Source organism: Penaeus chinensis, chromosome 11, assembly GCF_019202785.1.
Source record: "Penaeus chinensis breed Huanghai No. 1 chromosome 11, ASM1920278v2, whole genome shotgun sequence".
Classification (NCBI taxonomy): Eukaryota; Metazoa; Arthropoda; class Malacostraca; order Decapoda; family Penaeidae; genus Penaeus; species Penaeus chinensis.
The window spans coordinates 34,288,417-34,306,736 of NC_061829.1; the positions used below are offsets into that span (position 1 = coordinate 34,288,417).

At 37.3% G+C, this 18,320-nt stretch overlaps 2 protein-coding genes across 2 annotated transcripts; both read right to left on the bottom strand.

Annotated features, from left to right (window-relative positions):
- Positions 1-4,733: 4,733 nt before the first annotated feature.
- LOC125030334 lies at positions 4,734-5,584 on the bottom strand. Its single transcript, XM_047620311.1, has one exon. It carries the CDS (start codon positions 5,503-5,505, stop codon positions 4,801-4,803), a length of 705 nt encoding a protein of 234 aa, XP_047476267.1. The 5' UTR covers positions 5,506-5,584; the 3' UTR covers positions 4,734-4,800.
- A 72-nt stretch (positions 5,585-5,656) lies between these two features.
- LOC125030463 lies at positions 5,657-7,123 on the bottom strand. The gene is made up of 4 exons (XM_047620502.1): positions 6,982-7,123; positions 6,717-6,787; positions 6,032-6,429; positions 5,657-5,738 (listed from the first exon to the last, which is right to left on the bottom strand). Exons 1-4 carry the CDS (start codon positions 7,085-7,087, stop codon positions 5,657-5,659), a joined length of 657 nt encoding a protein of 218 aa, XP_047476458.1. The 5' UTR covers positions 7,088-7,123.
- Between the last annotated feature and the right edge of the window lie 11,197 nt (positions 7,124-18,320).

Consider the following 18,320-nt stretch of genomic DNA (forward strand, 5'->3'; position numbering starts at 1 on the left):
GCACGAGAACGTGTTGCGTCAGTCCGATAGATGGTGCTAGTGACACTTTCAAAATTTATATCATTCTTATTTTTCAGGACATTGTTTTTTCTCGGGTGATTGGATTTACCAGTGTGGCAGGTAGTAATTTCGTTAGTATTAATTTCACGGTATCCTGCAAAGGCTGTAGCTGACTTCCAACTTTGTAACTGTTGTGCGAGCAGCAGTTTATTGAATAACAAATACTGTTGGCCCAGCCCTGTAATTCGCGATCAAAAGGCTATAAAACATACATACGGGAGAATCAACGGCCCTCTCAATCAAGTTTCTCTGCAGTTCTGGCTGGAATTACCGTGGTTCTATAATGTACTCACTTTCAGTTAGTAGAGCTCGCATGGCAGTGAATAGTTATACGTATACATTACAAAATGACAGCAGAACAAGTAGGTTAAAGTCACGGGGAGAGAGAGAGAGAGAGATTATTTAAATTTATCTGCCGCGTCAACAGCTAAGGTCATTACCGGCGAACACCTTGTTAGACTGAAATATTCAAATATTCAAAACGACAGAACTCTATCAATAAATGTCATAAATAACAATAAATATTATATTAAAAATCGAAGCATAAATATGAGAGAGCGAGAGCGAGAGAGAGACGCCACAGGACGGGTTCCCCTTGAGACACGGTTAAGTGCATATATACATAAGGAAGGTATTCATACATACGATATGTATACTGTGTATGTATATACATATATATATATATATATATATATATCGATAGATACATTCATTCATACATGCATACATACGTACATAGTGTGTATGTATATATATATATATATATATATATATATATATATGTAATATATATATGCTTATGTATATGTATATACATATGATTATGCATATCTCTATATATGTATATATGTATATATGCATATATAGATGTATATATACATACATATATATACATAATAATTAATGATTAATATTATATATATATATATATGACATCCTACTATGCATATAAATGTATACATATAAATATACACATATACATAATTAAATGTTTTATATATATATTCACAAACACAAAAAAAGTGTGCTACCCTCGCACATGTTAATTTTCATGTTTACACATTTATGAAAATGCATTTATAAATTTGTTACTCATACAACTGATGATTCATATATCTATTAATGTCCCAGCGTCAGCTGTTGAGAGCTTCTAACAATAATTTGAATATTTTTGCAAATATTCAAACGGCTTAAAGACTAAATGGTTCATGTTATGAATTCTAATGTTGCAGTGTATATATAACTAGGTTAACTATTTTTTTTTTTTCTATCTAAAATTGTCTAAATTTCTGATAGAAAAGCAACATAAATGACTAATACAGAGTATATCATTTCCATTATTGTTGTTATAACATGAGGATGGAAGATCCGTCTGAAAAAATACCAATAGTCTTTAATAAGGAAAAATATATAACACAAATTACATTTAACATCAAAGAGTACATATTGTGATTTAAACGTATATGTTTTGCCAAAATTTTATGCGTAATTAGAATTTATAAAAAAAAAAAAAAAAAAAAAAAAAAAAAAAAAACTCTCCCTTAAGAAACTAACACGAACTATGTCAAAATCCTTCCCCAAAACACTTTTCAGTGTATATGGGTGAGAAAAAATTAAAATGGTTAAAAGTTCCTCAAAAATGTCAATTTGATACATGTATACTCATTCACAAATTCATTAAGGGCGATTATCCTCATTTGTTAATGCCTCTACAAACAATTGGTAACAAAACAGGCTTCCAAACCAGGCAGATTAAATCTCTGCACGTCAAAAGATCATACACGGAAACAGGGTCAAGACAAATGCAAATCCGAGGACCCAAGATCTGGAACAATCTACCGAAAAACATTAGAAACATCTCCAACCTGGTTACTTTCAAAAACAAATTAAAGGAGTATCTCTTAAATTGTCAATGACATAAGGCATTTACATACAAAGCCAAACCATGTAACTCAATTTCGAATGATGTGACCATCATATTCTATTTAATTAATTATTAATTTAATCTCCCCCACCAATGTATTTACTATTGTTTCTTTTTTATCTGTATTACAGTACGATGCCATAATATATGTAAAAAGAAGAACCATTGTAATTAATGGAATAAAGTATTCTGACTTTGATCAAGCCACCCGTCTCAACAGAAGAGAGAATCAAAGAGGTGTGTTGCTAGCTGCAGGGCGCAGCGTGCAGCATCGCTCAACCTCCAGGACTCCTGTCTCCTGATAATACGGGACGCCACGCACGGCAAACACACGTGGGAGAGTTCTCCCTGGCCCAAGATGGAATGAACCAGGGGTGGGTGCACCATCCCCTCTTACAGGCCTTGGTGCACCAGGAAGCCATTTTGTCTCATCCCTCACTGGTGACCCCTCCAATATGGGTAGCCCTCTGGTCCGGCTCACCAGCTAATTGGGACCTCAAGCCCCCCCCCCACCGGACCTCATGGAGGAGTAGCAGTGATGGTACGTCAAGATATTCCCTTTCAGGCCATCCACCTGCAGACGACATTGCAGGTGAAGGCTGTGAGAATAGGCTTGATACGACCTTAAACTGTTGCATCCATCTACCTCCCTCCACATGATCTCAACATAGATGATTTGGAAGATTTACTTGGGCAGTTCCCTCATCCATTTCTACTCTTGGGAGACTTCAATCGTCGGCATCACCTCTGGGGAGACACCTTGTGCAACCCTCGAAGAAGGGCCTTGGAGTCCTTGTTCTCAAGAGTAGATGCAGTTTTACTGAACAGTGACACACCCACACATTTCTAAATTCAATCTGGGACATTCTCCAATACTGACCTCTCAATTGGTTCACCTAATTCACAGTTGAAATTCACTTGGCAGGTCATGAAAGACTTACATGGAAGACTTACAGGGAAGTAACCACTATCCAATACTTTTGGAGGAGGTGAATGGTATTCCAGCCAATGGAGTGCAGAGACGGTGACTTGAACATGCAGACTGGAATCTTTTTAGATCAACTGCAGTATTGCAAGGATCTGTGAATGATTTCCAGTGTGTTCAAGATGCTGTAAATCACTTCAAATCACGAATTCACCTTGCAGCAGAAGCATCAATTCCCAGAAGAAGCGGGCATTACCATCGACCTCCGGTACCATTGTGGTTTGATGAATGCCAACAAGCTCTAAGAGCAAGAAAAGCTGCATTAACGCAGTTGAAACGACGCACAAGCGATGTAACCTTGATCAAGTACAAAAAGACCCGAGCCAAGGCCAGGCGATTGATAATTTAAAATGATCAGCCGCATCAATAGCTAAGGTCATTAGCGGCGAACACCTTGTTAGACTGCAAAATATTAAAATATTTACGTTAAACGTTAAATCTCTATCAATTAATGTCATAAAATAACAAAAAATATTATATTAAAAATCGAAGCATAAATATTATGCTCTAAATGTCAAAAAAAAAAAAGACTATTGCGTAAACATTATGCATAATTAAATTTTATTGAAAATATTAGCTTCTCTAAGGAAACTAATAAGACCTATGTCACAATCCTCCCCCAATACATTTATTAGTGTATATGGGGGAGACAAGTACCTTCCTCTTTGGTCTGAGAATGTTGTACATCTTTCCAGTACATGTGCGACCATTAATGGCTCTTGGCCTTGTTATTACAACTTCTACTTGTCGGTTGGGGTGGATGCTGGTCACCCCACTGCCAAGGTCATCTCTAATCTCTTGCAATTTATTTCTAGAGGTATGCCTCCAATTCCCTCCATTTATCACAAAGACAACTCCTGATGCTGGGTTTCAAGTCAGTGTGTGGGAGAGGAAAATGAGCATCACAGGGAAGAGCTGCAGCTGCCTTGGCCTTCCGATCAGCTCGTTTATTCCCACTAATACCAACATGTGCTGGCACCCAACACAGAGTTATCTTTTTACGTGCTGAAATCAGTGCAAGCCAATCTTGAACCACCCTCACCACTGGATGTGACTAGTTTAAGCTCTTGATTGCTTGTAGGGCCCTATGATAACATGCAAGGATGGCATGTAACTCTGCAGTGAAAATCGAGGCTGATCGAGAAAGACTGCCAGATGCAGTCTTCCTTCTGCTCACTGCTGCAAAGCCCACACCATTTTCAGATTTCGAACCATCTGCATATATTGCATATGATCCTTGGTACTTAGAAGTATGTTGAAGAAATATCTCCCTGACTTCTGCTTCGGATCTCTCCCCTTTCCCGATTCCGACCAAATCGAACTCGACTTGATTAGTCCAAGGGGGGACTTGGGAAGTTCCAACTGCCAGAACCTTTGTGAGATATAAATTAAGATCTTCCACCAGATTCCTCATTCTCCTACCATAGGATTGGCTATCCTCAAAGGGGTTGAAAACCAATCTGGATGTAGGAGATCCCGGAATCCTTTGTAGTCTCGTGTAGTAAATCAGGTTCATGTAGTCCCGGTGTAATGAAAGAGGTGGCTCTCCACTGTCAGCATACAGGGAGTCAGTGCTGTCGGAATTACCGTCTCTTGTTTACCGAAAGCGGTGATTGGCTATCGTTCTCGAGCTATAATTGGATAGGGAAACATGACGTCATATGATGGTTTTCTTTGAGATATGTAGGGGTAACTATAATATTAATAATGAAAACAAAACATGGCGCAACAATAATTTATTTTTCAAATAAATTATAAATATAAAAAGATATAACAATGAATATATGAAAAAATAATTAATCAACACAAACAACAACAACAAAATGGAAACTCATACACGATTGTACATAGGAGGCGTAGGCATTAATTTCTTAATCCCGCCACTTTTTCTACAAAATTCGGATATAATTATTAAGGCCTTTAATGAGGGAAGTTGCAGTGAATTTCTTACTTTTGTCTTTATTAATGATAATTTAGAAAATATTCTCTCTGTGTCAGCATTAGAGGTTGGGAGCGACAAGACTTGTAAAGCAAACTGTGGCAATACTGTGAATTTTTTATTCTGTTCTTGATTGACCTCTTTTGCAATTTTCTTATAAAACTCCATTGCTTCACAATTGCTCATATCATTTTTGAATTCATGCCATGGCAAGCATCGCCACTCATCGGCCAATGTACTAATGTTGCCTTCATATAATCTTGGTAGTAACTGCACGAGTTCATCCAATGACGGCATTGACACTCTTAGATTGCAATCTAAGGCACTGGGAGGGTTCAGGGCAGCTGTTAGTTTCCACAGCTTGTCATTAAGATGAAATTTTTTCGTTATTTCTAAAGAGAGAGTTATTGAAAATTTCTTGCACCTTTCTTTTACGTCCAAGATTACATACAATTTTGAATTCAGTGCTGGAGACTGAAATTCCCCATTAACGGCAGACCCCAACCAAACTTGGCACGTTGGCACGTGAAAGTGTTCGTCCCTTGGATCAATATTTTCTAAGGGAACTCTTTTTATCAAATCAGGTTTACAGAACATTAATAAAATTTGTTGATATAAATCCCTTATCTCCTTGAATGCCAAATGGATAGTGGGGGTCTGTCTATGAAATAATAGATTTATATTATTGCATTTGGGCAAGATAAAATTGAGGAATTTTAAGTAACATATTATTGATTTGTCCTGTAATTTACAAGTTATATCTTGAGCGGATGCTCTCAATCTGCTGCAGAGCGAGTTCTGCTCGCCCATAATATTTGCTGCTCCATCTGCTGCAAATCCTTTTAAGGTTTTCGAGAGGGATGTTATGATATTGCAAGCACCCAACTATTAGTTCATACAGATTTTCACCTGTAGACCCCACAGTGCTACTCTGAAAAATATCAATCATATCCAACATCGATACTTCAATGCAGTCCCTTTCTTTATCATAATATTTCACCAACACTGCTAAACATTTCGTGGTATTTACATCAGTCGTCTCATCAACGATAATGAAAAATTTATTTGTCCTAAGTTACGAGGCCAAATCTTCACTCACCATTTTGCTTAACGCTTTCATAACCTCGTGAACTTAGTCCTTTTGATGTTTAAAGACTGGGCAATGTCGGAGTCTGGGAACATTCGCCTTTGCAGCTCAGCGAGAGGATCCGCCAATGTAAAGGGGAGATTGTGCTCTGCAATGAAACAACAAAGAGGAATGGTTGCAAAACCAGTTGCACTGAGAGATGGGCTGGGGGGCGAAGAGTCTTGAGCAGCCTTCCACTTGGCCCTGTTCTCGCCTGCGACGTGGGTCTTGCCCTTCATATGCCTCCTCAGCGTCGAGATGGCTGCGCCCATCCCGGCCTTGCAAAGCGTGCAATAGGCTCTCGTTGAGTCACCATCGTCACGTGCAAGCCACGGCTGGAACTCAGGCTTCGTCAGCCAGGCATCCTGGAACTTCGCCTTAGATGACATCTTGGCCTGCAAACATAATTGTATATTAGGATATTTCCCGAGAGGGAGCTACACAATAGAGCAACACAATATCCTAAACTCATAAAATTCAGACATCCCTTTCTGTACTGTAAAAGTATATTTCTCTAAATAAAATAAAATGAAATAAAACAAAGAAAATGGTTTCCCAAAAAAGGTCAAAATATGTATATAAGGCCAAGAACATTGGAGCTTTTAGCATATCATTCATAATAAAGTAGGAGAAGCAAATACTGTAGTTTCAATTAGAAAATCGGAAGTTGCCTTGAACTTACCAGAAGTAAGATGCAGGAATGGTCAATTACGCCGACTAGTGATACTAGAAGCACTACAGCAGATGGATAGCCTGGAAAGATAAATATAACCTTAGTATAAACTAGGAATGGAACACTTTAGTATGTCCTAACACAAGTATAGAAAACACGCCGGTGGTACAGGTTATCAAAGAAAATAAGTTCATGGGTAACTTAAATGAATTAATTACAAACTAAGTATTTTGTATAATCTGTCTAAAAAACTAGTACAGCACGGAATACTCACTGAAAGTCGGTGTATATTTGTCAGAAGATCCGGTAAGCGAAAAATCAGCAGCAAAATGCATGAAGAACCGTCTGAACTCAAGCATGGAACAGAGAGTAGTGGCCATCCTTCCTTTGTACTGTCACGAATTGTTTACGAAAAGCCTTATGTACCTTAAAAAATGAACAAGGATGAAAAATATTACCTATAATTGTTGTAAGATTTTTTTATTTATTTGCTGAGATTAATTACCCTCTAGTTTTAGAAATCTACCATCTACCGACTATGACGTCACGGAGTAAATACCGTGACGTCACGGTCTACTTGCGGCAACGTCACAACAAACTTTTGACGTCACAAAATCGTCATACCCTACCTAAAAACGTCATACCCTGTTGTGTTTGACAGCACTGGGCGGGTGCACCATCCCCTCTTACAGGTCCCGGCGCACCAGGAAGCCACTCCGTCTCATCCCTCACTGGTGACCCCTCCAGCATGGGGAGCCCTCTGGACCGGGTCATCAGGTCATTGGGACTTCAAGCCCACCTACCGCGGCAAGGCGGCTTCCGTGAGGGGGGAATCATAGAGAGAAAGAGAGAGATCAGAGAAGAGTGCCATACAACAGCCTGAAAGTGTTTCGTTTATCGTGAAATATCCGAGGTAAGAAAGAATATTCAGCTGTAATTATATAATTAATAAAATCATAAAATACTATATATTTGATTTATAGAACAAAAGAAAGTAAATATTGGAGATCAAACTGGGAATTAGAGATAAATAGTATGTCTTCTTCACAGCTCGAGGCTGGCACATGGAACTTGAACATTATCCCGATGTGTCTCTCATTATTATTAAGAATTTAAAACCAATTCAAAGCGTAAGTTTTCTTAACATTTATAATTGTATACTGTTAAAATGATGTTTAGTCAAAATTTACTATAATGTGCATACAATTACTCAGATCATACATAATGACATATGACATGTTTTATATAATTTGTTTGCAAGAAATATTTTGTTCTTTCAAGAAATGATTTGTTTAGATTTATAACTTTATATTGTCTAATCATTCCAAAACTAGAATAATTGTTTCTTTTCTAGGAATTTCTTTTATTTTTTTTATGTTTTTGTTTTGCTTTTATTTGCTTTTGCTCTAGATGGATTTATTGGTTCCAGGTGCTGTGCACAAGAATGAAAGAAAATAACATCTTTGGGAGCCCAGGAAATGGATGAAGAAAAGGAAAGAAGATAGCTGAGAAGAACAACTAGTGTAAAGAATGACAGGTTGGAGTACCTGGACATTTTGGTAATTGTATATTTATTTTATTGTGAAAGTGTAATGATTTATGATGCATAATGTCAACTAAAATTTGTAAGTTCATGAAGTGTTTGATTTTACCCCTTCTCTCAGTTACCTCTAAGGCTGAAGTTAGATCATAAATAACCAGTATGATTATTATTCTTTTATAGTGTGGGTACTAAAGATAACTTTTGGAGAAACCACAGTTAGGAAATAAAAGATAGTGCCCATCTGGATAAAATATTTGAGTGGTTCCCAGAGGGCGCTACAAGTTTATTTTCTTTTAGATCATGTTATTGTAAATCTCAGGTAACATTTAAGTTTTATAGTGATAAGTTCAAATCAAATTTCAAATATATAAATATATGATTGTATGTATGTATATATATTCATATATATATATACATATATATACATATATATGTATGTATATATATACATATATATACATATATATATGTATATATATATGTATATATATATATATATATATATATATATATATATAAATATATATATATATTATTATATATACAGAAACGTAAAGAAAAGTACCGATAGCTCGGTAAAAGATCAGTAAGTATTAAAAGTATGGTAAAAGTAAAGTATAAAAGAATCAGTAAAAGTAGAGTAAAACCAGAGTAAACAAATAATTAGTAAAAAGATAAGTAAAAGTAGAGTAAAAGATCAGTAAAAGTACAGGTAAGAAAAGTAAATGTTCAGAAAAATAAAACCGTAAATAAAAGGCTAACAATTGATACATATATACGCTGGTAAAAAAAACTAAGAAAGATAAAATAAAAAGTAAAAAGAACTAGTATTTAAAATGAGCATCACTGGATTTAGGTTTTAAGTTATTATTGCTTCATCTATGTAAAATATTACATGAATTACCTTCAATTATACTGAACACGTCCTGTATTTTCAAAACCTAGGCAAGTAAACAAGAGCCAGTACAACCTTTAGTGTAGATCGCAGAGAGGGGGGGGGGGGGGGGGGGATGAGCCACAAACAAAGTTCCAATTGACACTTTATTTGTTGCGTTCCCGGGAACTCGGGAACTCGTGACGTCACAACATACTGAATCATTTTTCTTTATAAAAACAAAACAAAATAAAATAAAATAAAAAACATAGTCATTGAAATGATTCATACAACATAAAAATACCAAAAGCATTAATAAAAAGCCATAAAAACATGAACTAAAAGAGTATGAATAAACTAAAACATACTCAAATCATAAAACAGTAAAATTAAAACCCGTTTGGTAATGACTTATTAATAAAATAAGTCATTACTAAATAAAAACGAAAAAATAAAAGAAAACGGGTGGGGGGTGAACTATGACAATCACGCACAGGTGATACAGTTATGTACAGTACAGGTGTATGTGCGGAGTGACAACTGGAGTGCCACGTCTCCTCTGGGTACATTCCACAATATATATATATATATATATATATATATATATATATATATATATTTATTTATTAATATATGTTATAATATATATATATATTATTATATACGTTATAATATATATATATATTAATATATATTAATATATACGTCATAATATATATATATATATATATAAATATATATATTAATATATACGTTATAATATATATATATATATATTAATATATATATTAATATATATTTATATATAATATTAATATATATTTATATATAATATTAATATATATCAATATATACATATATATTAATATATATCAATATATATATATCAATATATATATCAATATATATCAATATATATATATATCAATATATATATATCAATATATATATATCAATATATATCAATATATATATATCAATATTACAAATTACTTCAGTACAATACATTCTCAAGTGTTTAAACATCAGTTTCAAATATGTTAAATAAATACCTTTTATTATTTTTGATCAATACATTTAATTTAATTTACCCCCAACTACACCATGGAAAAAAAAAAAAAAAAAACAAGTGGTGAAACAAAAAATATTTTATTAGACATGGATTTTGGTAAATATGATTTACAATTTGCAATCCTTGAGTTTTTAAAACTTTCAGTAAAATATATATGTAAATATATACGCATCAGTGCAATACAATGATGAAAGATATGTTATATATATAAAAGGAAAAGAAAATCAAGCAGCATGAATGGAAAGAAATACATAAGTGATATATCACAGGTACTTATAAAGGTACAGTATATATTTTCAAATATTTTATGAGCTATGAAAATAAGTATCATATTTTAAAAAATAATAATAATAATGTAAAAAAAAAAGACATATATAAGGCAGCATTACTTCTTGCAAACAGACGAACAGTTTGATGCAAGAAACAAAAAATTTGATACAAGTTACATTATGCAAGATTTGCCAATTAATCTCGTTTTCTAAAGGCTTCCTCTCTTTCCACTTCAGGAATACCATCATATGAACCTCTGGCTCAGGTTCCAAAACAATATCTTGTAGCTCTGAATTTGAATATCAAGGTTTTTCTTAAGTAAAATAAAATTATGTAGTACACAGGAAACTGTAATGACTATTGGAATTCTGTCAAGTCTAGTCATATCTAGGTATTTTAATCTTCGGAATTTACACTTTAGCAAACCAAATGCTCTCTCAATCCGGAGCAGAAGTCAGAGAGATATTTCTTCAACACACTTCTAAGTACCAAGGATCATATGCAATATATACAGATGGTTCGAAATCTGAAAAAATGTGTGGGCTTTGCAGCAGTGAGCAGAAGGAAGACTGTATCTGGCAGTCTTTCTCGAGTTACATGCCATCCTTGCAGCAGTCAAGATGACTAGAGATCTTACAAAGCATTCCATTGTAATATATTGTGACTCTCGTAGTGCCCTGCAACCAATCAAGAGCTTAAACTGTGTTGGATGCCAGCACATGTAGGTATCAGTGGGAATGAGCGAGCTGATCGGACTTGACTTGAAACCCAGCATCAGGAGTTGATTTCGTGAAAAATGGAGTGACCAATGGAGGCATACCTCTAGAAATAAACTGCGAGAAATTAGAGATGACCTTGGCAATTGGGTGACCAGCATCCATCCCAACCAACAATAGGCCAGTCAATAGGGGAGGAAAAAAGGCCGAATAAGGAAAAAATTCATGGAAAGCTGGAACAAGCTTCATTATCTTTGTAATAGGGTACTTAATAACATATTAATTTTGCACCCCTCTACCGCCACGGATTTGGCCGCCATCTTGGAAAAATGGTGGCGAAAAATAGTTTTTTGCAAATATCTCGCTTAGGACTGAATATAGCTGAAAGTTTACTGATACAAAAAATAATCTTCATAAAATTTCCTATAAAATCTCTTTTATTCATTTTTTCTATGATTTGCACCGTTTTGGTGCTAGGAGTACGATAATATTTGAATTTAAATTTTTTCCTACCCTTTGCGCCTGAATAGCATGTGGTTATTTTTCTTGCATGTAATTTTCAATAATGCTTCAAGTTTCTAAGCTAACTGTAGTTTTTCTTTTGTTTCAGGACTATGAAAACAGACCCATAGCCTATCAGTGCTTGCTCTATTAAGGGAAAATGTCTTCATGAAAGAAATGCTTCATTTGTGAAGAGGTACACTGAATATGTAAAGAACCACTACAAGAGAAATGCCATTGTTATATTTGATGGATATCCAGAAAATCTAGCAGACAAAAGTACAAAATGTGCTGAGCGTGCTCGGCGAATGATTTGTTCTACCACAGACACAATGTTTGATGAAACAATGCCCGTAACAACAAGTCAAACCAGGTTTCTTTCAAATGAGAGAAATAAGAGTCGGCTTATTACAATGCTCACCACTAGACTGATCAATGAGGGTTATACAGTAAAACAGGCTACTGAAGATGCAGACAGATTGATTGATGCTACTGCTATTGAAGAATCTACCATGGCTGAATCAGTAACAATCGTAGAAGAAGATGTAGACCTCTTAATCATCCTTACAGCCTTGGTTGGATCAAGGACAAATATATACATCTTAAAACCAGGCAGAGGAAATACAGAAAGCAAGCTGTACACACCAACCTCCATGCATGCATTTAGTGGGTCCGACACTACTTCTGCCTTTTTTAGACAGGGAAAACTTAAGTTCATAAGGCTTATGGAAAAACATGAAGAATTAAAAGATCTTGTTGCTGTCTTTAAAGAACCATCTGCTGAATCTGCAAAGATTGCTGAAGCAGGAAAGAATTTCATTCTTCACTTATATGGGCATAATGAATGTGAATCCCTTTCTGATTTGAGATATGTGTGTTATGCTCAGTCACTCATTAAGAGTAAATTCACTTTGGCTTCTCTGCCTCCTGCAGATGCAGCTGCTCGATTTCATTCCTTACGTACATATCACCAAGTGCAGAAGTGGTTGGGAAATGACTTGTCTCCAACAAATTGAGGTTGGAATGCAACTACAAAAGAATTGGTTCCAGTCACTACAGATAAAGACCCAGCTCCACCAGACCTTCTCAACATTGTGTCATGCAAATGTGCTAAAGGTTGCATGACTGCCACCTGCAGCTGTAGAAAGGCAGGATTAAAATGCTCTGTGATATGTGTTTCTTGCAAGGGGCTGTCATGTTCAAACTCTGATGTAATTGATGATGGAGAGGACTGTGACGATCCCCTTGATGCCACATTAGAAAACTTCTTGATGTCAGAGAGTGAAGAAACTCATGGAATAGAATAATCAGAATATATTATAGGAGGGCCAGCGACCCACTCCTAATAAAAAGCAAATACAGTTAAAAAAAACAGTGAACAAACCTCCCTGGGGAGGTTGGTTCATGGCCACCCTGCAAGGGATGAAGGTGTCAGACAAGAGATAGATAGATAGATACATGCCAGGCTGTTATCTTATCTTACAGCCATTCTACAAAAGAACCAAACTACTTGTCATTACTTTCCTATGAAGAAAAATGTGGTTCGCTATACTACCCATGACGAGAAAACCAATGCTATCCTGGAAATCAATACTTCTAATTGTGCAGCAAGAACTGGTAAATCATTGTTTAAATGGATAACTTCATAATTTGGGTGGATGGTTGGGTGCAAGGGTTGTAACTCTGCCAGTCAGCATTCATGGTCTGTCCTAAGCCAGAAACAAAAAGAGGAAATACACCCTTGAGACAAATTTTGGAGATTGGGGGTATAGGCAAAACAAGCCGCAAACTTTTTCATAGGCTTGGCACGAAAACGGTGTGACATATCAAAAATATGCATAGAAGAGTAATTATAGGACATTTTGCGTAGATTATTTTATGTATGACATATTTTCTGGTAAAGTGAGTCCCAAGCGAGATATTTGCAAAAAACTATTTATCGCCACCATTTTTCCAAGATGGCGGCCAAATCCGGGACGGTAGAGGGGTGCAAAATTAATATGTTATTAAGTATCCTATTACAAAGATAATGAAGCTTGTTCCAGCTTTCCATGAATTTTTTCCTTATTCAATCCCCTATTGACTGGCCTACAAGTAGAAGTTGTAATAACAAGGCTGAGAATCGGGCACACAAGACTGACTCATGGGCTGATGATGGCCAAAAGTGAAGCACGCTGTGAGGAATGCCAAGAGCCATTAACGGTTGCACATGTTAATGGAAAGATGTGCAACCTTCTCAGACCAAAGAGGAAGGTACTTGTCTTCTCCATATACTCTGGAAAATGTATAAGGGGAGGACTGTGACATAGAAGGTCTTATTAGTTTCCTTAGGGAAACTAATATTTTCAATAGAATTTAATTATGCATAATGTTTATGCAATAGTTTGTAGACATATAGAGCATAATATTTATGCTTCAATTTTAATATAACATTTATTGTTATTTATGACATTTATTGATAGATATTTAAAATTTTAAATATTTAAAAATTTAAGTCTAACAAGATGTTCCCCGCTAATGACCTTAGCTGTTGAGGCGGCAGATAATTTTAAATAATCAATCAATCAATCTCACTTTCCGGTCGTAGTCCCGAGCCCATCTCTCCATGGAATTCCTTGCGGATTCTATGGCAGTTTCCCGGGCCTCGCGTAATCTCCCTCTGAGTATCCTTGCAGCATCTTCATCCATTTCTTGATAATTCGTCAACAAAGCTGGGAAGTAACTATCCCGTCTTATTAATAAATACAGAGGGTTTGGTTCACACAAGGCAAGACGTACATATGGCAACTTCTTGTCCCAGTCTATGGGATGCTGTCCTATCATGGTTGCTAGGGAATCGTTCACCACTCGGTTGACCCTTTCCACTATGCCATTTGCCTGTGCATGATTGTTGGCAAACTTACTACCGTTATCAGTAAGCAGTGTTCGAGGAGGATTAAATAAAGTGAAATAATTTACAATGAAAGCATCAGCTACTGAATTAGCGTCCCGATTCACCAAGGGTATCATATGTAAAAATCGAGGATTAAATCCGCCGACACTCTCTCGAAAGGCTGAGAAACTTCTGGCATAGATGCGAGAGGGGCTTGCTTAGAAGACATTCCCTACGAGATAGAACGAACTTTCGGACTTCTGACAGCATCTGGGGGAAATAATAGCGATCTCTCAATCTACAGTAAATGCGAAAAATACTTGGATGAGCAGCAGATCTATCTCCATGAACAAACTCGAGAACCTTACCTTGTAACGACCGTGGAATCACGAGTTGCTGTACAACCCTCTTCTGAAGGAAGCCTCCTCCTGGGTGCTCGCCTCTCCCGGAGATAGGCGATGGCAGTACCTTCCTACTGAGTAGGTCAGGAAGATGATGCGAAGCCCCTGGTTTATATTTTATAAAATAGTTATAAAAAGACAACTCGTGACTCCATTTGGTCATTCTGATAGATTTCGTTGACCGTTTAAAGACATCAATTAATGGACGATGGTCAGTGTAAATGGTAAAAGGACGGCCATACAAATATGCGTTATAATTACGACCTGACTCTACTACTGCAAGAGCTTCCAAATCTATAATAGGGAAGTTATGCTCAGAATCCCTCAATTTCCCTGGAATAGTAAGCAACTGCTTGAGGAATACCTTTCTTGTCCCTCTGCATAAGGCAGGACCCTATAGCAAGACCTGAAGAATCTGAATGGACCTCAAAAGGTTTATCGAAATCTGGCTTACGTAGTATGGGAGCGGTTATTAGTTTGTCCTTTAATTGTTGAAAGGCGTGTTGGTGCTCCCCAAACAAATTTCTCGTTCTTCCGTAAAAGTTTCGTTAATGGGGCCGCCATCATGGCATAATTCTCCATGTGCCTTCGAAAGAACCCGGTGGCACCCAAACACTGAGGGACCTGGTGTACTGCCTAAGCCTAAAAATTTGAATGAATTTACAGCAAACTGGCACTTTGCTACATTAAGCCTAAATCCGGCCTGAGCTAACAAATCCAATACCTCCTCAAGATGAGTTAGATGTTCCTCGAAGGATTTGGGATAAACCAGCGCATCGTCAAGATAAGCTAGAGCGTGTTTCCCCAAAGTTGGGCTGAGGACAGCATTTATAGCTCTTTGAAAGATTGACGGTGTAGTTGCTAGACCAAATGGCATCCTTCGAAAATTAAATAATCGAAACCCGTCGCTAAAAACAGTCTTTGGCCTGTCCTCTGGGTTTACTTCGACTGTCTAATAAGCTGACTTTGCATCTAAAGCGATAAACAACTTAGTGCCAGACAGTTCGTCAATAGTCTGGTCTAATCCCGGCATATGGTATGCATCTGCTACCGTGACTCTATTCAGCTGACGGTAATTCACGCAAATTCGAATCCCACCATCTTTCTTTCTTACTAAAACCATGGGAGATAACCATGGGGATGTAGATGGTTCTATTACTCCGTCTAACAGCATCTTATCACACTCTCCCCGAATCTTCGCATGGCCACTCTCAGGGAGCCTCCACTGCAGAGTGCGTATTGGCTGCGCATCGGTGGTGGAAATACAGTGCCTAATTTTAGGAATCTTCCCCACAGGAGCAGATTCATCAAATAGCACAGAATGATTCTGCAACACTGCTAAGAGTTCATCTCGTCTGATGGATCTGAGATAATCAAGACTGGCCTTAGTAATCAAACACTCGCTCCCTGAAGGTGTAAAAATGGGCAAAACTTCGGCACTCACAGATGGAAACAAGTCGAAGTCATCATGATCATACCCAAATTCTGCAATACCGAAGCATTGAAGTCATGTATGAAGTCGTCAAACTGATGCGGGTCCGGCTCACAGGTTTCATCCATAACATTAACACTAAGAAACAATTAAAATCAACACCCTTAACGCAAACATTGTCCCCAGGTAAACTCTCATTACCATCTTTCGGCAAGCTACCATTGTGAGACTCGTAAATACCATCAATTACTTCTAAATATGCAATGGGCATCCCTTGCTGTAATATGACTGGCATATGACGATCATTGACAACCCAATTCGTATCTTCTCTCCTGTCAGTTCAACCAAACTGCGCACAAACAAAACTTGTGCGGTCAAACCCGTAACCATGGCAACCGCCATATATTCCTCATTCGATACAATGCCTGAGACAAACATTCCCGCATTTGGGGGACAAACGATTGTCTCAAAGTACTGGTGTAGCACCATTAACAGAATCAACCTCTGCAATATTAGGCATACGACGCACTGCAAGTACTTTTATTGCTAAAGATGGGGAATCACTATAACTCAACTTGAACCTTAAGCCATTTAAAGTGACATAATTATGCCTGGGAGGGTGATACGCTACTAGCCTAAAGTTAAAACGGCGTAGCCAGTCCATCCCAAGCAATACATCTCCAGGAAAGCTTACATTCTCTGACACAATGTCAACAGTGTGAATACAGGTGATCTGCTCGCTAAGTTGAAAGAACAAGTTCACATTTTGCAGTGTACAAAAAGAGTGGCCAGAAGCTCCTCGTAACGTACGAGAGCAAGGACGGAATTAACGTAGATTTAGTTTTTCCTTCATACATTCTTTAATGAGAGTTATCTCTTGAGCTGGAGTCAAGAAAACAGCTGCACATAACCCCGTTAATACATAACATAATCAAAGGTCTGCTGGATCAAATCTCATCAGTGACAGGTGCAGTTTGTGGTCCCTGCGTCCCTATATAAACTTCATTAATCGCGCGTTCCCGGGTAATTCGCCGCGCGAGAAGCCGAGAACGGTCGCGTCCTGCGGGCTGCCGAAAAGGGGCAGTTTCTCATCAAGTGACCTGTCCTGATACAGCTGTAACATCAGAGTACATTATTTGTCCCCGGAGATGTATTATGCCTCCCCCCTAAAGTCTTTCGGGTCATGGGTATACAAATTATGATAAGAGCAAAATGGTAACATAGCGGTCGTTCTATTCTCAGTTAACTTATTGGTCTGTATAATCCAAATCCTCTTTAAGAGCTAACGCCTCTCGTAGCCACTACAGAAGTCCTTGGAAAAAGATGCATCGTATTAGTTCATCCGGCATTCCAATCGAGCGGGGATAATCTCGCGCGCCCTGGTATACAACGGACTCTACCGTGACGAATCGGCGCCTGACCGGAAGCAAGAGTATAATTATTCAGATGGATGAAAAAATCAATAAAAGAGCACGTCCCCCTGAATTTCGCGCGGAGCTTTTCTTTAAATTTAACCCATGATACGGTGTCATCGAATACGGGAGAATTTATAACGAGTTCCACAGTACCGCGGCATGAAGTTCGCGTTGCTCGTATAAAGGATTCATCTGTCCGTGGCTGCGTCATAATTTCTATTTGCCGAAGCCACGACTCTACCTCATGGTTTCTCTTGAAAGGCTGGGATGCTGGCCTATCAGCCCTGAAGTGAGGAACTGCCTCTTTATAAAAAACTTACTCTATCTGTGGCCGTGCTTCTGACGTTAACGAATGGTCATTTGTGCTATTTTGGGTCAAGGCTGCAAACTGCGCTTGTATAATGGCCATTTGCTCACTCAATTGTTGGATTTTTTAAGTCAACTCTTCGTACATAAGCAGGTCTAACCGTTCGCGCGGCGGCATCCGCAGCAATTCACGCGTTGATCCCGGTAAACC